General features: G+C 44.1%; 1 protein-coding gene across 2 annotated transcripts in view; it reads left to right on the top strand.

Annotated features, from left to right (window-relative positions):
• The first annotated feature begins 8,273 nt into the window (after positions 1-8,273).
• Positions 8,274-21,598, top strand: part of LOC134352096 (general transcription factor 3C polypeptide 1-like) — an 80,463-nt gene continuing 67,138 nt past the window's right edge. For both annotated transcript variants that reach the window (XM_063059279.1, XM_063059278.1), the window contains exons 1-6: positions 8,274-8,741; positions 11,607-11,816; positions 14,196-14,372; positions 14,457-14,600; positions 16,148-16,244; positions 18,136-18,259. In XM_063059279.1, the coding sequence (XP_062915349.1) occupies positions 8,434-8,741; positions 11,607-11,816; positions 14,196-14,372; positions 14,457-14,600; positions 16,148-16,244; positions 18,136-18,259 (1,060 nt within the window). In that variant the 5' untranslated portion in view covers positions 8,274-8,433. The remainder of the gene's footprint in view (positions 8,742-11,606; positions 11,817-14,195; positions 14,373-14,456; positions 14,601-16,147; positions 16,245-18,135; positions 18,260-21,598) is intronic.

Here is a 21,598-nt window from a genome sequence, read left to right as displayed (position 1 = left end):
TGTAGCCAGCAAGTCTGGAAATCGAGGCTCAAAGGTCGATGCTTCCGGGTCGGTGAATCCGGATGCTGGACGTCTGTGAGTCTGTGGGTCTGGGCCAGGGGGCTGGAGGATGGAGACCCGGCATACATTTACGTGACTCTGAGAGTCCAGGGCCAAGCACTGCTGGTTGACCCCAGAGACCCTGTCCTGGTGCTGGAGGCCTATCCGTGTGTATGAGCGCATCAGAACCAGGCATATTATCACCGGCATGTGACATGAAATTTGTTCACTTAGCAGCAGCAGTTCAATGCAATACATAATCTAGCTGAGAGAGAGAGAGAGAGAGAGAGAAATAATAATAAATAAAATAAAACATATAAATAAATAAACAAGTAAATTATGTATATTGAATAGATTATTTTAAAATGTGCAAAAACAGAAATACTGTATATTTAAAAAGTGAGATAATGTCTAAAGCTTCAAAGTGGTGGGGAAAGGGGCTTGCTTTGCTGTTCACACACACACACACCAGAAATCTGCAGATGCTGGAATTTCGAGCAACACACATAAAAGTTGCTGGTGAACGCAGCAGGCCAGGCAGCATCTCCAGGAAGAAGTACAGTCCAGGTTTCGAGCTGACGAAGGGTCTCGGCTCGAAACGTCGACTGTACCTCTTCCTAGAGATGCTGCTTGGCCTGCTGCGTTCACCAGCAACTTTGATGTGTGTTGCTTGAATTTCCAGCATCTGCAGAATTCCTGTTGTTTGATGTGTGTTGCTTGTTTTGCTGTTGTTTTGTTTCTGTTGTTGCTTGTGATCTTCTGCTGAACATTGTGGGCATGCTATATTGGCACGGTGAGACTTGCGGGCTGCCCCCAGCACATCTCTAGGTTGAGCTGGTTGTTAACATGAACGCCATATTTCACTGTAGGCTTCGATGTACTTGAATAAATTATCCTGAATCTGAGCTCCAATGGTCAGACTGTAAGAGCAATTGTGTGCTTCTGATTTACAGCCTGCACTGTAATTGTCCGTCTGTCTCTCACCACTCTCACTACGGCCAGCACTTGTCAGATTCGCTGAAATTCTACCATGTTATTTATCTCACATTTCCAAGATTGCTTCTTTTCGTCCTAAAGTCACCGACCAATTACAAATTGCAAGCCTTCATCGCCTCTTTTCAAGCGGCAGCAATAAAATTTGCCTCATTCATATTTTTCACAGTACGTATTTCTTTACCACAGAGAAGGAGGCCATTCAGCCCGTCGAGTCTGTGCTAGTGCTCAGACAGCAATATAGTCAGTCCCATTCTTCGCTTGATTTCCTTTTACCTATTGTCTCACAAATGACCGTCAACATTTCCCTAATTTACCTGTTTGTCTATTCTCCCTAAAAGCAATTTTCAGTATCCTTTTTTTCTCAACTACCAGCACATCTTTGCAATGTGGGAGGAAGTGGGAGCACCTCAGGGAAGCCCACTTGGTCACAGGGAGAACATGTAAACATGACATGGAGTCTCTAGGGATTGGGATTGAACTCATGTGGCGAGAGCTGTGCGCAGCATCACTATCTGCCACCCTCAGTTTCTAATTAGTCTCAATCCTGGCACTAGGATTCCATTTTGTTTGCTCCACCCTTTCCCCTTCTCCACAATTTAAAACAGCTTTGACTTACAATTATACTATAAACAGGAATTCCTAAACAAAGTCTTGTCACCATGATATGCCGTGTTGTATGACCATGACTGTTCTTGGTAAACTTTTCTACAGAAATGGTTTGCCATTTCCTTCTTCTGGGCAGTGTCTTTACAAGACAGGTGACCCCCCCCCCGCCCCCCAGCCATTATCAATACTCTTCAGAGATTGTCTGCTGGCGTCAGTGGTCACATCACCAGGACTTGTGATATGCACCACCTGCTCCCATGGCTTCAGGTGACCCTGATTGGAGGCGGGGTGGGGGGAGCGGGTGCTACACCTTGCCCAAGGGTGACCTGCAGGCTAGCAGAGGGAAGGAGTGCCTTACACTTCCTTTGGTAGAGACGTATCTCCACCCCATCACTCATAAACAAGTCTGGCAGTATCTCATGAAGGGTCTTTAATATGTTTCTATTTCCAAAGCTGCTGCCTGATCTGTTCAGCATTTCCAGCATTTTTGGTTTTCATTTCAGATTTACAGCATCTGCAGTTTTTAGATTTTTTAAATTTTCAATTTCCACCTTGTTCTGTTTCGACTGAAGGATCGATGACCTATAAAGGATTGCCCCTGTTTCTCTCTCCACAGATGCCGTCTGATTTGGTGAGTTCCAATAACATTTTTCAGATCGCACACCTATACAGTTCTCACTGTCTTTTCTTTGTAATGCTTCATTTATAAGTCTACCAAAAATGTGCATTTTCAACAATGCTGTCTCTAATAATTATTAAGGATAAAGGTTGGAAACGCTGCAAATTCTCAGCAAGTTGGTCAGCAACCATGAGGAAAAGACCTAATTTTTTATAGTGCCGTTTTTATCCTATTCACCACATCTCACAGCACTAAGTACCAGGACACCTTTAGGGAGTGGTGTCTCAGAAAGGCAGCGTCCATTATTAAGGGCCCCCAGCACCCAGGGCATGCCTTTTTCTCACTGATACCATCGGGTAAGAGATACAGAAGCCTGAAGACACACTCAGCGATTCGGGAATAGCTTCTTCCCCTCTGCCATCCGATTCCTAAATGGACTTTGAATCTTTCTGTCTGTCTGTCTGTATCTTGTTTTACGGCGGTTGGTATCCAGCTTAATGGTGCATTACCGCCACCCTCTGCTCCAGAATGTGCACTAGACATACATTCTAAATCCCTTCACCCAATCACACACACACACAAACCTACACTTCACCCTCCCATCTTTGACCATCCTAGTATCCTATTCCTGTTTATTCGTCATATTCTATAAAAAACCCCTGTACCCCTTAAAAACGCTAAAAATACCCGGACTTGTGCTCTCTCACCCATGCCCAGCAACCCTTTTAATGTGAATTCCTGCGTCCCCAACTCCCTTAGTTTATTTCTCATCATCTCTCTCTGTATCCCATACTTCCTGCAACTCAGAACTACATGTTCTACTGACTCCTCTTCCTGACATTCCTCACACAATCCTGTCTGGTGTTTCCCTATCATTTTCAATGTTTTGTTTAATGCACAATGCCCCAGCCTTAACCTAGTCCACACAGTCTCCTCTCTTCTGTTTCCATTACTTACCCTAGTAACTGCAACACTCTTTTGTATTTGATATAGATGCCTCCCTTCCCCTCCCTGTCCCATCTTTCTTGCCACATTCGGTTGACTTTTTCCCAGATTACACACTTAACCTCTGCTTTACTGATACTAATGTGCATTTCCACATTTTCTTTCTTTAACGCCCTCTTTGCCAACTCATCCACCCTCTCATTCCCCTTCACCCCTACATGTGCTGGAACCCATAGAAATTTTACCTGACCTCCCTGATTTGCAATTCTTGTAACTAACCGAAGGACTTCATAAAGTACATCTTGCCGACTGTTTGTGTGAAAAGACCTTAAACTTGCTAGAACTGAGGATGAATCTGAACATATCAATGCTTTGGATGGTCTGGCTTTCTGCACCCGTTGCAACGCAACCAACACTGCCAGCATCTCCACTGTAAACACCCCCAACTTATTAGATGTTCTGCTGCTGATTCCAATTTCTTTTGCTGGTATTACCACCCCAAACCCTGTCACTCCTGTTTCAGGTTCCTTCGCACCATCTGTATAAATGTGAGTATAATCACTATACTTTTCCATCACATGACAGTTAAATGCATTTACCAAATCTGCTTTATATCTTTCTTTCCTTTTTACCTCTAACAAATGCCAGTCTATGTCAGGCCATACAAGTTTCCATGGAGCTACAACCGGATAAACTACTGAAGGACTTATCCTCAGATCAAACACTGCACATTCTTTCGCGATATCATTCCCTACCCGACTAAAGGTATCCCTCTGAAACCTCCCATTTTCCCAGCACTCCTGCAACACTCCTTTAGTAGGGTGAGAATCATTGTGCCCCTGCAAGTTAGCCCAGTAGTTTGCCATCAGTTGCATCCTTCTTAGTTCCAAAGGCATTATTCCCATTTCTACCTGCAGGGCTGACACTGGTGACGTTTTAAAAGCCCCACTGCACACTCTCAAGGCCTGAGCCTGAATCACATCCAGTTTCCTTATAAGAGACCTAGCTGCTGATCCATATACTATATTTCCATAATCCAATACAGATCTTACTAAAGCCACATACATTCTCTTCAAAGCTGAACAACTTGCTCCCCATTCCCTACCAGTCAAACATCTCACCACATTTATTACTTCTTCACATTTCTCCTCAACTTTCCTGATATGGTCTGCCCATGTTAATCGTGAATCAAATATAACTCCCAGAAATTTAAATGATGCAACCCTTTCTAATTCAACCCCATACATCCTTAACTTCTTCCCTACCTCAACCCTTTTCCTGGTAAAAAATACAGTTTGAGTTTTATCTACTGAAAATCTACATCCCCAATCATAACCCCACTCCACCACTTCATCAATTGCTTCTTGTAGTTTCCTGATTATATAGTCCATGTTCCTGCCTCTTTTCCACAAGGCCCCATCATCCACAAACAGTGACCTACCTATATCCACTGGTACCTTTGTGAAGACATCATTGATCATAATGATGAAAAGTAATGGGCTAATCACACTACCTTGAGGTGTGCCATTTTCCACTATGTACTGTTTTGATAATTCTGATCCAATCCAAACTTGAATTTTTCTACCAAACAAAAAATCTTTAATCCAATTAAAAACTCTCCCACCAACCCCCATCTTGTGCAGTTTAATTAATAATCCTTCCTTCCACATCATATCATAGGCTTTTTCAATGTCAAAGAACACTGCCACTACTGACTCTCTATTTGCCTGGGCCTTCCTTATTTCAGTCTCTAACATAATCACTGAGTCCATGGAATTCCTTCCCTTTCTAAAACCACTCTGATAACTCGCCAGCATTCCCCTTTTCTCAAGCTCATATGATAACCTTTCTGTTATCATCCTTTCCATTATCTTACATATACTTGATGTTAATGCAATTGGTCTGTAGCTAGTGGGTTTTGACAGATCCTTGCCAGGCTTCCTTATTGAATTACTACTGCTTCTTTCCATGCACTTGGTAATCTTCCCTCCTCCCACACTCTGTTATAAAAATGCAGCAACTTCAAGAGCGCTCCTTCTCCTAGATTTTTTAGCATCACAGAGCATATCAGATCTTTCCCTGGGGAGGTTGGTCTCGATCTCTTTATTGCTCTCACCATTTCTGCTAATGTAAATGGATCATCAATTATATCATCTGTTCCTTCCCTCCTGCTTAACACACCTGGGTGTTGGCTCATTATTCTTTCCCTTCTTCTTCTCCCTTCTTCAGACAAATTTTCTGAACTGGGTATCAGTACAAATGACTTGGCCATGACCTCAGCCTTATCCCTACTGGAGACTGCAGTTTCCTCCTCAGATATCATTACTGGATATTCCCATTCCCTTCTATCTCCTCCCATCCTCTTAATCATTCCCCATATCTCTCCCACAGGTGTTGCTCTTCCTGCCTTGTCGCAAAAACTCCTCCAACTTGCCCTTTTAGCTTGACGTATAGTTCTTCTCACCACTGCCTGTGCTTTCTTATATTGAACCAAATGCTGCATATTATGGGTTCTTTTAACTAGCTTGAATGCTCTATTTCTGTTTTTTTACAGCCTGACAACATTCCTCTGTCCACTATGGTACCAGTTTTCTATTCATCCTATTTTTACTCCTAGGTATAGATCCTTCTGCTGCCATGATAATTGCTGAAGTCACCTGACTGTTTAATTCATCTACATTTCCAGAAATATCAATCTTTGTCAACCCTTCTTCACTCAACTTCTGGAACTTACCCCAATCAGCTTTTTCAAACACCCACTCTGGGGTTCCGCCACCTGGTCTTACTTCAACTCTTTCACCCACTGAACACAAAACTGGGTAGTGATCACTGCCTACTGTTGAAGCAGTCCAAACTCCCCAGTTACTAATGCCAGCCAAGGTATTAGACACTAACGTAATATCTAACACTGACTCAGTTCCTGTTGTTATATCTATCCTTGTGCCGCTACCATCATTCATACACACCAAATCCCTTTCTTCCATCAAATCTTCAATTACCTTTCCATTTGGATCTGTAATCTGATCCCCCCATACTGTGCTATGAGCATTGAAATCTGCACACCACACTACTTTATGTCTGTTTTGTCCTTGTATCTTTAATAGGCTGTCCAAATCCAACCTTTTACATGGATTTGTAGTAGTTAATTATAACCACTCCCTCCCCTCTCTCCCACACTTCCACCACTATGTATTCCTGATCATCTCCTTTCTCCAATACCCTATATGGTATACCTTGCTTGATTAACATAGCACAACCCCCTCCTCCCCCTAGATTTCTATCTTTCCTTATCATTGTATACCCATATACCACAAAGTCTAAAGTTGGTTTCAACCAAGTTTCCTGAATACACACTACATCCGGTTTTACAACCATTTCTTTAATAAAGTGCTTGAATTCCTGGCTATTGGCCAGTAAGCTCCTTGCATTCCATTGTAAAAGAATCACCATAATTAGTATTAACCAACACATGACACTTCCTGGCTTGACTGATTACTGAGGTTCTCCCTCACTTCCTCCCATGTCAGTCCTACTAACCCTAAATGGTTTACTGCTGCTTTTACCACCAGCTGAATTTTGTCACTTTTTGACTTTACCTCAGCAGTACTATTAAACCACTCCTGCAATGAATGTTACTAGAGCCTTTTTGTCTACATAAATCCTGTCATTTATTCTTTGTTGCATCTCTCGTATCCCTATTGCTCCCTGTTCATTAGGAGCATTATTCTGTTCTCTTGACATTCTTACAGCTTCTGCATAAATGATCTTTCTTTTCACTCTTATTTCTTGAATTTTAGTCTCCCATCTCACAACCTCACACCCACTATATGCAACATTATGAGCTCCTCCACAATTGCAGCATTTTGGTTGAACTCCTGTTCCGCACTTTCCATATTCATGATCACCCCCACATCTAGCACATCTCCTCTGCCTTTTACAGTTTTTAGCCATGTGTCCAAACCTTTGACAATTATAGCACCTCAATGGCTTTGGCACATACACCCTTACTGGGTAACTCATGAAACCCAGGAACACCTTCCTTGGCACACTTTCTTCTTCAAATTCAATCAATACTGATTCACTTTCCTTTTTCACTCCCTCCTTTGTTGTTTTCAGTCTTTGAACATTCATTACTTTCCCTCCTTTGATATTCCTCTTTATCTCCTCCATATTTATACTCATTGGTATCCCCGTGATCACTCCTTTACAACCACTATTTTGTGCTCCCACCCTCCCAGTGTATTCCACCTTGCATTTTCCTATCTCTTTTAGCTTGAGTGCTTTCTCAAGTTGTTCCTCATTCGCACATCTTACCAATAAGTTGCCATCATTAAGGACTTTTGCAAATACTATTTCCCCTATCTTATTTGTCAGAGTTGTTGTTAGCACAAACGGGTTAATTTTCTTCATATGTCCCTGAGCCTTCTCAGTAAACCTAGTTATGACAACACCTCCTCTCTGAGCTTGTTCATCTTCCTCACTTTCAGAGCTTTCTCCACTATCATTTCTTATTCTTTTATTCCCTTTATCTTGGTTTTTATTCATCCGACCCCTCACTACCTCCTCATTCCTTTTATTTCTCCCTTCACAATAATCCACCTCTCCCCAGCTGCCTACCTCTGGTCCCAAGTCTCTATCCCTCTCCTTCTCCACTTTCTTTCCCTCAATCCCGCCTCTTATCTTGTCCGCCATTACCAGACCCACACGACCCCCTCCCGGCAATTTCCGTTCCTTCCCCACTCTCTTTCCCTCAACAGGTTCCAAAACACACTCACACATCAAGCAAAACACAGCCAGCTTCGACTTTGAATCTTTGGGCACTACTTCACTTTAAAAAAAAATATACCGTATTTCTGTTTTCGCACGTATTTTTTTTAGTCTATTCAATATACGTAATTGATTTACTTGTTTATTTAATTTTTTCTTATTTTATTTATTATTATTTTTCTCTGCTGGATTATGTATTGCATTGATCTGCTGCTGCGAAGTGAACAAATTTCACGTCACGTGCTGGTGATAATAAGCCTGATTCTGACTCTTAAATGTTTCAGGACGGAACTGCAACAGCAGCAATGCTGACATAATGCGGTGTCTCTAGTTTTGAGGAGATAGAACTAATCTATAAGCTTGGTGTGAGAAGATAACGGCAACAACTGCCTGTACTTAGTTTATATACATTTAATTAGAAATCCAGCCTTTGTAGAGGAAAGGAATCCTAGGTTGTGAGTATGGACAGCTGTTTCGAGGTGAATGCTACAGCAACGCGCTCTTCTGCTGCCGTTTGCCGTAGACGGTGGCCGGGAGGGCCGTCCGCCATGGACCCGGTCAGTGCGCTGCTGGAGGAGGTAGCGCTGGAGGGGCTGGACGGCATCACCCTCTCCACGCTGTGGTTCCGCCTGGACAGCCGCATCCCCGCCTTCCCGCTGCAGCTCGACCAGGCCACACGGCAGTTCCTTTGGGAGGCCGTTGTCAGCAGCCCCGAGCTTGCGTTCTACGAGCTGCCCGAGCCGAGGCCGCCGCTGGTGTTTTATGACAGGTACCGGGCTGCGGGGGGAGAGGAGATGGGGCAAGGGAAGGGGAGGGTGGGGATGGAGGGAGTGGGACGGGGGAAGGGGAGGGTGGGGATGGAGGGAGTGGGACGGTGGAAAGGAAGGGAGGGTGGGGATGGAGGGAGTGGGAGGGGGAAAGGGAGGGAGGGTGGGGATGGAGGGAGTGGGACGTGGAAGGGGAGGGAGTGGGATGAGGGGAAGGGGAGGGAGGGAGTGGGATGAGGGGAAGGGGAGGGAGGGAGTGGGATGAGGGGAAGGGGAGGGAGGGAGTGGGATGAGGGGAAGGGGAGGGAGGGAGTGGGATGAGGGGAAGGGGAGGGAGGGAGTGGGATGAGGGGAAGGGGAGGGAGGGAGTGGGATGAGGGGAAGGGGAGGGAGGGAGTGGGATGAGGGGAAGGGGAGGGAGGGAGTGGGATGAGGGGAAGGGGAGGGAGGGAGTGGGATGAGGGGAAGGGGAGGGAGGGAGTGGGATGAGGGGAAGGGGAGGGAGGGAGTGGGATGAGGGGAAGGGGAGGGAGGGAGTGGGATGAGGGGAAGGGGAGGGAGGGAGTGGGATGAGGGGAAGGGGAGGGAGGGAGTGGGATGAGGGGAAGGGGAGGGAGGGAGTGGGATGAGGGGAAGGGGAGGGAGGGAGTGGGATGAGGGGGAGGGAGGGAGTGGGAGGAGGGGGAGGGAGGGAGTGGGATGGAGGGAAGGGGAGGGAGGGGATGGAGGGAAGCGGAGGGAGGGTGGGGATGGAGGGGAGGGAGGGAGTGGGATGGAGGGAAGGGGAGGGAGTGGGATGGAGGGAAGGGGAGGGAGGGTGGGGATGGAGGGAGTGGGAGAGGGGAAGGGGAGGGAGGGTGGGGATGGAGGGAGTGGGACGGGGAAGGGGAGGGTGGGGATGAAAGGTGTGGTTTGGGACAAACAGGGTCAGGGAAAGAATGGGGCAGAAGGGGTATAGGGAAATGTGAGTGGTTATGGGGAGGTTGAGAGGGCTAATATATCAGGAGAGGCAGTGTGAGGAGAAGGAACAGGAAGGGGGGTTATAGGGACTGGAAGGGGAGAGGATGGGAATGGGGGACAGTAAGGGGAAAGGAGGGGGAGATAGGAAAAGGGGACAGGCCAGGAGACAAGAGGGTGGGGTATGGGTGGAGAAGGGAGCAAGAGGGCACTGTAGGAGGAAGGCAGGTGAGGTACGGGACACAAGGAACAAGAGTTGGGAGGGAATGAGGGGGAAGACTGGGAGAGGTGGTAGGTGATATCAGGAGGGTGGGGAACAGGAGATGGATTTGAGGAAATTGAGAACAGCTGGAGAGATGGGATTGAAGACATTGTAATTAGTGATGGGGAATAGAGCAGAGAGACAGGGAGAGATGGGGTGGGGGGGCAGCTGGGGGATGGAACCATAAAGTAGAATTAGGCCATTTGGCCCATCAAGTCTGCTCTGCCATTCCAACATGGCTATTTATTATCCCTCTCAACCTCATTCTCCTGCCTTCTTTTGTAACTTTTGACACCCTTACAAATCAAGAACCTGTCAACATTCACTTTAAATATACCTAATGACATGGCCTGCACAAGCATCTGTGGCAAAGAATTCCACAAATTCACTACCCTCTGGTTAAAGAAATTTCTCTTCCTCTCTGTTATAAATGAATGTCCCTGTATTCTGAGGCCTCTCCGGTCCTAGGCTCTCCCAGTATAGGAAACTTCCTCTCCGCATTCACTTTATCTAGGACTATCAAAATGCTAGCACATCTTTTCTTATATGAGGTGCCCAAATACTCCAAGTGCAGTGCGACCAATGCCTGATAAAGCCTCAGCATTACTTCCTCGTCCTCTCGAAATGAATGCTAACATTGTATTTGCCTCCCTTACCACTGACTAAACCTGCAATTTAGCCTTCAGGAAATCCTTCACAAGGATGCTTCAGTCCCTTTACGCCTCTGATTTTTGAATTTTGGAATGCAAGACAGGAGAGTTAAAGGGGGTACACGGGTGACGTGGTTGAGGACGTGAGACAGGAGAGGTAGAGGGACTGGTGACAGGGAATGGGAGGAGAGGGGGTAGACAGTAGGCATATGTGTGATGTACAAGGTCACCCAGATTCCTCTGCATCTCTGAACTCTGCAGTTTCTCACCACTGAGATAACATGCTTCAATTTTGTATTTTCTCTGCCAAACTGTCAATTTCACTCCATTTACCAGATCTTTTCCCAATCTCTTAATCTATCCATATTCCCACTTGTAGACTCCCTGTCCCTTTCACAACTTCCTTTCCTACCATCTTTGTGCTGTCTTGCAGGTTTTGCACCCTAAACATTGATCTCTTCATTCTGGTCATCAGTGTGCAATTGTACTTAGTGTAGAGGGTAACCTGAGGTATGCGACTGATTCATTTTGCCCGCCAGAAGAAAGACCCATCAATACCGGCTCCGTTTCATCTTGCCCCCCTGCCAAGGCTATTATTTTCCAGATGACTCACATTATCAAATGTCGTTTGGGCTTATGGTATATACACTGGTTCCCTTTTATCTACACGCAGGAGTTCCCAACCTGGGGTCCACGGATCTCTTGCTCAATGGTATTGGTCCATGGCATAAAAAAAGGTTGGGAACCCAAGATCTACAACACGTGTTTCTTCCCACAAGTTGGTAAAACACAATTGTCCGAATTTCTAAATGGACATTGAACCTCACTACTTTTTGAATTTCTGTTTTTGCACTGCTTATTTTTAATTTAACAATCTGTAATTCAGTTTTTTCCTATATTTTATCATGTATTGCATTTCTCTGCCACCGCAAAGTTAGCAAATTTCGCGACGTGACCTGATTCTGATTCTGAAACTTTTCACCTTCTGTTTCTGGCAGATATGAAGAAATTGATCCAGAGACAGGAATTCAAGAGACCCGGAGGGATCCCACACCACGGGATGATATCTATCCCGTTTGCATCATTTCTGACAACAAGGATGGAATTCAGGGCTCCTGTCAGCATTTTAAAAAGCGAAAGAATTTAACAGCAGAAGTGAGGACTCAGCAGTATGAACCATGCTGTTCATTGGATGAAGCCATAGAAAGGTCATTCATGAAAGACTTGAACAGTTCAAGATATTTACTTTGATGTGCCTGTGTTTTGGATGTCTATATTAATGCCCCACCAAGTTAAAGAAAACAACTGTAAAACTACATTTTTGACACATCAATTTTTTTGATGATGAAAGTTTAAAAAAGGATTGTAAAACCAAAGTTCTAGGCAGTGGCCATTTCCAACCATAGAGAGTCTAACCATCCACCTTTGACATTCATAGAAATATAGAAAGCAGGAGCAAGAGTGCATCACTTAGCTCTATGAACCTTCCTTGCCATTGCTCATCTTCAAAGGTCCACAGATCCCTCGGTTAATGGTAGGGTTCCATGGCATTAAAAGGGATGGGGCCCCCTGAATTATAGTTCAATATATCTTTTGTATATAGAGAATTAACTTCCTTCTGAAAACCTCCAATAAATTGGTCTCTTTTGTGTTAGTGAGTACATGGGTTCACCACCCACAGTGAAGAAATCTCTTTCCCTGTAGCTTCGTAGATTGAAACATCTTCCCCATATCCAGTCTGTGTAGCTTTATTAGAATTTAACTTTCAATTCAATTTCTTCTAACACAGACTGATCATTAATTATCCTTGCTTTAAGTAGGAATGCTTAACACAACACTCTGAAGTATAGTTTCACTAATGATGCAAGACGTATTCTTGTATCAGTATTCAAATCCTGTTGCTGTTCAGGATGATGTGCCATTTCTTAAATGCTTGCTGCCCCTATATTTCCCACTGAAGCCACTTGGCAAAGGCATTACTTTTGCTGAGGTTCAATCTCACTGTCTCAGCAGTCACCATTGACTAGAAACACCACTGGACCAGTCACGCACAAATGCCATCGCAGATGTGTGAGTCAGAGGCTTAGTCACCCTGACACTACTAGACCTTTCCAGCAAGCCACAAGTCGGGAGTGCCTTACAGGACTTGCTATTCCTTGCCTGAATAAGTACAGCTCCCAACACCTCAAGAAGCTCGACACTACCTAGCTCAAAGCAGCTTGCTTCATGGGCACCCCATCCTCCACCCTGACCTTAATTCCCTCCACCATCAATGAACACTGGTTGCAAATTGCAGATTGTGTTGCATTTGCTTGCTGAGCAAACTTTGACTACTTCCCACACCAACAAAGACAAGGGTCACAGATGAGTGGCAACACCATCATTCGTAGATTATCTTCTATGTTGTTTACACCATCCAGACTAGGAAGTACACTCAGTGGCCACTTTATTAGGGATACCTCTACACCTCATTAATGTAAATATCTCATCAGCCAACATATTGCAGAAATCAGTATTTAAAAACATGCCAACATGGTCAAGAGGTTCAGTTGTTGTTCAGACCAAATATCAGAATGGGGAAGAAATGTGATCCAAGTGACTCTGATCATGGAGTGATTGTTAGAGGCAGATGGGGTCACTTGAGTATTTCAGAATCTGCTGATCTGGGATTTTCATGTACCACAGTTTCTAGAGTTTAGAGAACGGTGCAAGGCACAAAAAATAAAATCCAGTGAGCGGCAGTTCTGTGGATGAAAATTTATTGCCAATGAGAGCAGTAAGAGGAGAATGGCCAGACTGATTCAAGCTGACAGGAAGGCAACAGTAACTTAAATAAGACCACTGAACATGCAACACTTTCAAACCTTGAGGTAGTTAGGCAGCAACAGCTCTGGTGAAGCTATTGTTAAAGCTGATGGCCCGTGGTTATGGAGACCTGAGTAGAACCCAGCAAGCGCAGTCTCGTGATATATGCGTACAAGGCGATCAAATGTACTACATCTAGTCACTGAGATGCTGGAACATTTTACTGTATGGAGGGGGTGGGCTGAATTCTGGGTTGTGATGTAGTATTTTTGTTAAATTAGACTTCAGACCTCTGTTACTCCGTGACCGCTTCATTAACTGCAAGAGGTACTTAACAAAGTGCCCATTATGTGGTTCTGTATATTAGTGGTCTTCTGCTACTGCCCTCTCTCATTAAGGCAGTTTTGCCCTTTAACTGCCTCTCACTTTTTTTTTGTTTTACTCTGTAAACTCTAGAGACTGTTGAACATGAAAATCCCAGGAGATCAGCAGTTTGTGAGATACTCGGAGCACTCCATCTGGCACCAACAGTCAAATTTATTTTAGATCGCTTTTCTTCCAGATTCTGATGTTAGGTCTGAACCTCTTGACCATGTCCGCATGCTTTTATGCGTTGAATTTCTGCCATGTGATTGGATGAATAGATATTTGCGTTATCAGGTCGGTGTATGGGTGTAGCTAAACAACTGGCCAGTGAGTGTATGTCAAAGGATATACCCATGCATATTTCCTACTGGTTTAACTCAATCACTGGAGATTAACCGTTTCAATTTTCTCTTTAGGTGGGGAGAAAAACTGGTCATGGTTGCTTCGCAAACGATGCGCCATCGAACTCTAATTGGATGGGAAAATGATCCAGAGTTGAGCCTGCCTGACTATTCCTATTGTATATTAGAGAGGTTGGGTAGAGCGCGATGGCAGGGGGAACTGCAGAGAGATCTGCACAGTGGAGCCTTCAAGTGAGAATATTTTATGTTAAAAGCAACTGAATTCATTTCATAAATCCTAAATCTTCCTTCTAAGAGCAATATTTTTTGTTGCAGAATTGATGCCCGTAAAATGCATTATCACAGAAGAGTGCTTGACAGAAACTGTTTGATTACTCTACAGTCCCACGTTATTCGCCAGCCTAATGGAAACCAGCAATATTCCATTCTGCTACTGCTCAAACGCTTTCACGTTGATAGGTAAAATACTTTGAACATTATTCTTCTATTTCATTCAACAGCAGCTCCAAGTATACAGAAATAGATGATGAAACAAATGAGGAGGCACTTGGGCTAATAACCAAAAGTTCGCTCAAAGAAATAAATTTTAACAAGTGTCTCAAAGACTAGCGGAGAGGGTCAGTGAACGCATTCAGACCTTAAGTTCCTGGTAATTGAAATCACAGCTGCCAGTTAAATTTGGGGGTTCTCCAATGGTCAGAAGCAGAGGAGTGCAGATTTCTTGGCAAATTATAGACCTGTTGGAGATACTTGTGTGTTCTCGATGGAGATGTATAAAAATGAGGGAGAATTTTAAAAGCAAGTTGTTACTTTACTTGAAATTAATTTAGATCTTTCTGGACGTTACAGTGAGTGGAGTGTGGTATAGTGAACCACATCAGCCATCACTGCCTTCATGGCATTTCATGTTAAAGCATTAAGATAAGCAATCCAGCTTAACTAAATACTGTGGGCACGTGGCCAAGTGGTTAAGGCATTCAACTAGTGACCTGAAGGTCGTGAGTTCGAGCCTCAGCCGAGGCAGCATATTGTGTCCTTGAGCAAGGCACTTAACCACACAGTGCTCTGCGACGACACCGGCCAAGCTGTATGGATCCTAATGCTCTTCCCTTGGACAACATCGGTGTCGTGGAGAGGGGAGACTTGCAGCATTGGCAACTGCCGGTCTTCCATAGAACCTTGCCCAGGCCTGCGCCCTGGAGAGTGAAGACTTTCCAGGCGCAAATCCATGGTCTTGCAAGACGATAATGGATGCCTTTCTCAGTTTTGTGTGAGTTCTCAGTAATAAGCAACCTGAATTAACTCTTAACGAAGCTTGCAGCTTGATGATTCTCTGCACCATCTTAATTCAACTCTAGACGAGAGAAACTTGCGGGTATAACGTATAGTTCCTTTACTTGAATTGGTCCTCTGCATTTTGCATTGTTTAACACACACAAATGTTGGAAAAACTCAGCAGGTCAGGCAGCATCTATGGCAGGGAATAAACAGCTGATACTTCAAGATGAGACCCCTCAGGATTCCTGATGAAAGGCATTGGCCAGAAATGATTGTTCATTCTCCTCCACAGATGCTGCCTGATTTACTGAGTTCTTCCAGCATTTTGTGTGAGTTGTTCAAGATTTCCAGCACGCGGAGACTCTCTTGTGTTTTAATTTGCATTGATTGTACCTCAGGCTGATGTTAAGCATCAGGATCTTGTCTAATTTATTCAATCAGGTGCTAATCATTCCCATAAGCAGTTCATGCTTCTAGAATTTGAGTGGGTGGGTTAACTTGTTTTGTGCAACCACTGCTGTTTCATGCCAGCTAGGAGAGCTTTGAGAGTGAAAGGAATTCTGATGTTTGAAGTGATAGAGATCCGTTTGTGCTGTATTAAGGATGTCATCATTGTGTGTGAGTATAAACTTAACTTAGGTTTGGGTTTTAAAAATAGAACCTTTTCCTGGGTGTACATTGATAAATATTCATTGCTAAACTGTTTCATTTTTGTACCTAACCTGCAGGAGAAGCAAGTATGACATCCTCATGGAAAAAATCTCCAATATCCTTGTGAATCGGCCCAATCAGCTAGAAGTCATGTTAACCCTGAGAGATGAGCTGGTGAGTGTTTCCATCTTGGAGTAAGCATTGTGTGGCATATGGGAATGCTCACCAATCTGATCATTTACCTTCTCTTTCTGACCTGAGCCCAGTGCCAAAGGATCTCCTTGATTTTTATTGTTTCTGATGTTTGCACAACATTATTTCTTCATGTGTGCAGCTTCTCATACTGCAGACAAAATGTTTAAGGAAGGAGTTAATACCATCCACTTGACGAGCTTCTATGCTGACCATCAATAGAAAATTCGCCCTAGGGCATTGGGGCAGGTGGTTACGTTATGTGGCCTGAATCACATCATATTGGATAATGAGGAGGAATTAGACCTGCATTTCAGAGGGTCTTATTTCTTCTATGAACAATCTAGGTCTTCTAGAATTCACTGACTCTTGGAATGATGATAGCACAAAACAAATTATCACCTGATATTAACCTTGGAAATAGTTATTAATGAATACAAAAATGTTGAATATTGTGTGTTAGTGGTTTTCTTTTTGGGTAGATGATTTGTTTACACTTAAGTGACTTTGGCCACCAGACTTCTATTTTAACTGTTTGACAAAGGACTGTGGATTGAGTCCACCACAATGGGCTTCCTAAAAGGTGTAAATACCAGATACTTCTGGTAGTTTGACCTGATACTGTAGTTTTGAAGGCAGTATCACCTATACATTATAAATATTAATTGTCTTCTATGTTAGCACGGGAAATGCCAAATAAATGTATCGTGGACTTAACTTACATTCCTAAAGGTTGTAGGTACCAACCCAGTCTTGTTGACGTCAGAAGGAAAGGATGAAATCCGAAGATGTGATGTTGTATGTAGCTTCAATAGGAAGCATTGTCTATGCATTGTCTGTAACTTTTTAAGTAGCGATTGCCTTTGTGTTTAGCATATAAATATCGAGCCCACATTTAGCTAGCAGACCTTTCTGCGGAAAGCGTCTCCATCCGTTAAGATGCCTGCTGTACTTCATTGTGTCAAATAAAGAAGCTGCTTTGTATCCACCAGTGACACTGTCTCTCTGGTAATTTCTTTTTCATCCACGCTACAACATTGTGGCGGAAACCTTTCAACATGATCAATCATTGAGGCTGTCCTTTGAGAACTCTTATGAATAGTTGCACTGTGGTTAATGTTCCTTTTCAAGTGGAGGCAATCATAGCGTTATCTCGAATAACTTTGAAGTTTATTAAATCCTGGCGAGTTAGCTTGCTTCTCAAGGCCATCGCTCCTATTGGAGCATACGTAGGTCGCTGAAAGCAACTCACCAAGAGTCCTGTGTCCTGGGCCAGTCTTTCAAGTTGACCTCAGGTTTAGCCCATCTTCTTGGTGTACCATCCTCTCCCAGGGATGAGGTCTTTGGAGCTGCTGCTGGCGTTTCTGCAGCACTGGGTTTTTACTGGATGGGGTTGCTAGCCCCATATCCAATCCTCCACCTTTTGTAGGTGGGCTTGAGACCGTCCAAGGGGAAAATTCAAGTGAGCACTAATGGCTGTCAGTCAGTTCTATAGAAAACTGCCCAGCTATCCTCCGAGTGTATGACAGTGCATACTGGAGCTGTGAGCGAAATGGAGAAGCCAACTTCTGACTTCTCACTGCACCTTTCAGCAGTCAACAAGTCCGGGGATGTTCTGGACATTTCCTCCGTTCTAGGAAGTAATCTAGTTTGCTTTTGTTGCACTCGCTAGGAAGGTCAGTTATGTACATCATGTTCTTGGTGCGCTTTTCCAGAGCCCAATGTTAATGCAGTATCTTCGTTTTATTCTTGTGCTTAAATAAATACAATTCATCTTCCAATTACTTGCTGTACCTGCAAATTTAACTTGGAGTGAATTGTCTATAAAAATAATGTTCAAATTAATAGGTAATTTGTTTTGCTTCTACCTTAGGGTCTTTGTGAGAGAACTTTCAAAAAACTCTATCAGTATATGGTATCAGCTGGTATAGCCAAAGTGATTTCTGTTCCTCTTAAAGAACTGCATCCTGAGGGAGGACCTTGTGTGACAAAGAAAGGTAATCTGGACATTTTCAGAATTGCACTGTTTTGCTTTTCGAAAGTGCACATCAAATATTAGTTTAGAAACTATTAGTTAATACTCCAGAGCAACACACAGATGCAGCAAATCAGATAGGGCTAAGAGAGTTGTAAAAGAGTGCCTGAAGGCTTTATGTGTCAATGCAAGGAGCATTCGTAATAAGGTGGATGAATTGAAAGTGCAGATTGTTATTAATGATTATGATATAGTTGGGATCACAGAGACATGGCTCCAGGGTGACCAGGGATGGGAGCTCAACGTTCAGGGATATTCAATATTCAGGAGGGATAGACACGAAGGAAGGGGAGGTGGGGTGGCGTTGCTGGTTAAAAAAGAGATTAACGCAATAGAAAGGAAGGACATAAGCCGGGAAGATGTGGAATCGATATGGGTAGAGCTGCGTAACACTAAGGGGCAGAAGACGCTGGTGGGAGTTGTGTACAGGCCACCTAACAGTAGTAGTGAGGTCGGAGATGGTATTAAACAGGAAATTAGAAATGTGTGCAATAAAGGAACAGCAGTTATAATGGGTGACTTCAATCTACATGTAGACTGGGTGAACCAAATTGGTAAAGGTGCTGAGGAAGAGGATTTCTTGGAATGTATGCGGGATGGTTTTTTGAACCAACATGTCGAGGAACCGACTAGAGAGCAGGCTATTCTGGACTGGGTTTTGAGCAATGAGGAAGGGTTAATTAGCGATCTTGTCGTGAGAGGCCCCTTGGGTAAGAGTGACCATAATATGGTGGAATTCTTCATTAACATGGAGAGTGACGTAGTTAATTCAGAAACAAAGGTTCTGAACTTAAAGAGGGGTAACTTTGAAGGTATGAGACATGAATTAGCTAAGATAGACTGGCAAATGACACTACAAGGATTGACGGTGGATATGCAATGGCAGGCATTTAAAGGTTGCATGGATGAACTACAACAATTGTTCATCCCAGTTTGGCAAAAGAATAAATCAAGGAAGGTAGTGCACCCGTGGCTGACAAGAGAAATTAGGGATAGTATCAATTCCAAAGAAGTAGCATACAAATTAGCCAGAGAAAGTGGCTCACCTGAGGACTGGGAGAAATTCAGAGTTCAGCAGAGGAGGACAAAGGGCTTAATTAGGAAGGGGAAAAAAGATTATGAGAGAAAACTGGCAGAGAACATAAAAACGGACTGTAAAAGCTTTTATAGATATGTAAAAAGGAAAAGACTGATAAAGACAAATGTAGGTCCCCTGCAAACAGAAACAGGTGAATTGATTATGGGGAGCAAGGACATGGCAGACCAATTGAATAATTACTTTGGTTCTGTCTTCACTAAGGAGGACATAAATAATCTTCCAGAAATAGTAAGGGACAGAGGGTCCAGTGAGATGGAGGAACTGAGCGAAATACATGTTAGTAGGGAAGTGGTGTTAGGTAAATTGAAGGGATTGAAGGCAGATAAATCCCCAGGGCCAGATGGTCTGCATCCCAGAGTGCTTAAGGAAGTGGCCCAAGAAATAGTGGATGCATTAGTGATAATTTTTCAAAACTCGTTAGATTCTGGACTAGTTCCTGAGGATTGGAGGGTGGCTAATGTAACCCCACTTTTTAAAAAAGGAGGGAGAGAGAAACCGGGGAATTATAGGCCGGTTAGCCTAACGTCGGTGGTGGGGAAACTGCTGGAGTCAGTTATCAAGGATGTGATAACAGCACATTTGGAAAGCGGTGAAATGATCGGACAAAGTCAGCATGGATTTGTGAAAGGAAAATCATGTCTGACGAATCTCATAGAATTTTTTGAGGATGTAACTAGTAGAGTGGATAGGGGAGAACCAGTGGATGTGGTATATTTGGATTTTCAAAAGGCTTTTGACAAGGTCCCACATAGGAGATTAGTGTGCAAACTTAAAGCACACGGTATTGGGGGTAAGGTATTGGTGTGGGTGGAGAATTGGTTAGCAGACAGGAAGCAAAGAGTGGGAATAAACGGGACCTTTTCAGAATGGCAGGCGGTGACTAGTGGGGTACCGCAAGGCTCAGTGCTGGGACCCCAGTTGTTTACAATATATATTAATGACTTGGATGAGGGAATTAAATGCAGCATCTCCAAGTTTGCGGATGACACGAAGCTGGGTGGCAGTGTTAGCAGTGAGGAGGATGCTAAGAGGATGCAGGGTGACTTGGATAGGTTGGGTGAGTGGGCAAACTCATGGCAGATGCAATTTAATGTGGATAAATGTGAAGTTATCCACTTTGGTGGCAAAAATAGGAAAACAGATTATTATCTGAATGGTGGCCGATTAGGAAAAGGGGAGGTGCAACGAGACCTGGGTGTCATTATACACCAGTCATTGAAAGTGGGCATGCAGGTACAGCAGGCGGTGAAAAAGGCGAACGGTATGCTGGCATTTATAGCGAGAGGATTCGAGTACAGGAGCAGGGAGGTACTACTGCAGTTGTACAAGGCCTTGGTGAGACCACACCTGGAGTATTGTGTGCAGTTTTGGTCCCCTAATCTGAGGAAAGACATCTTTGCCATAGAGGGAGTACAAAGAAGGTTCACCAGATTGATTCCTGGGATGGCAGGTCTTTCATATGAAGAAAGACTGGATGAACTGGGCTTGTACTCGTTGGAATTTAGAAGATTGAGGGGGGATCTGATTGAAACGTATAAGATCCTAAAGGGATTGGACAGGCTAGATGCAGGAAGATTGTTCCCGATGTTGGGGAGGTCTAGAACGAGGGGTCACAGTTTGAGGATAGAGGGGAAGCCTTTTAGGACCGAGGTTAGGAAAAACTTCTTCACACAGAGAGTGGTGAATCTGTGGAATTCTCTGCCACAGCAAACTGTTGAGGCCAGTTCATTAGCTATGTTTAAAAGGAAGTTAGATATGGCCCTTGTGGCTACAGGGGTCAGGGGGTATGGAGGGAAGGCTGGGTTCTGAGTTGGATGATCAGCCATGATCATAATAAATGGCGGTGCAGGCTCGAAGGGCCGAATGGCCTACTCCTGCACCTATTTTCTATGTTTCTATGTTTCTATGAAGTGAATAAACAATCGACATTTTGGGCCGAGACCGATCTTCGGGAATGGAAAGGAGGGGAGGTGGATGCCAGAGTAAGAAGATAGGGGAGGGGAAGGAGAATTAGCTGGAAGGTGATGGGGTGAAGCCAAATGGGTGGGCAATTAAATGGCTAGAGAAGGAATCTTGGGAGTGGTCCATGGGAGAAAGGGAAGGAGGGACACCAGGGGGAGGTGATAGGCATGTGAGGAGAAGAGGTAAGAGGCCAGTGGGGAAACAGAAAAAGCAGGAAGGGTGAGGGGAAAATATTACTGG

Source organism: Mobula hypostoma, chromosome 9 (genome assembly GCF_963921235.1).
Source record: "Mobula hypostoma chromosome 9, sMobHyp1.1, whole genome shotgun sequence".
Lineage (NCBI taxonomy): Eukaryota > Metazoa > Chordata > Chondrichthyes > Myliobatiformes > Myliobatidae > Mobula > Mobula hypostoma.
This window is presented reverse-complemented; position numbering and strand designations above follow the sequence as displayed.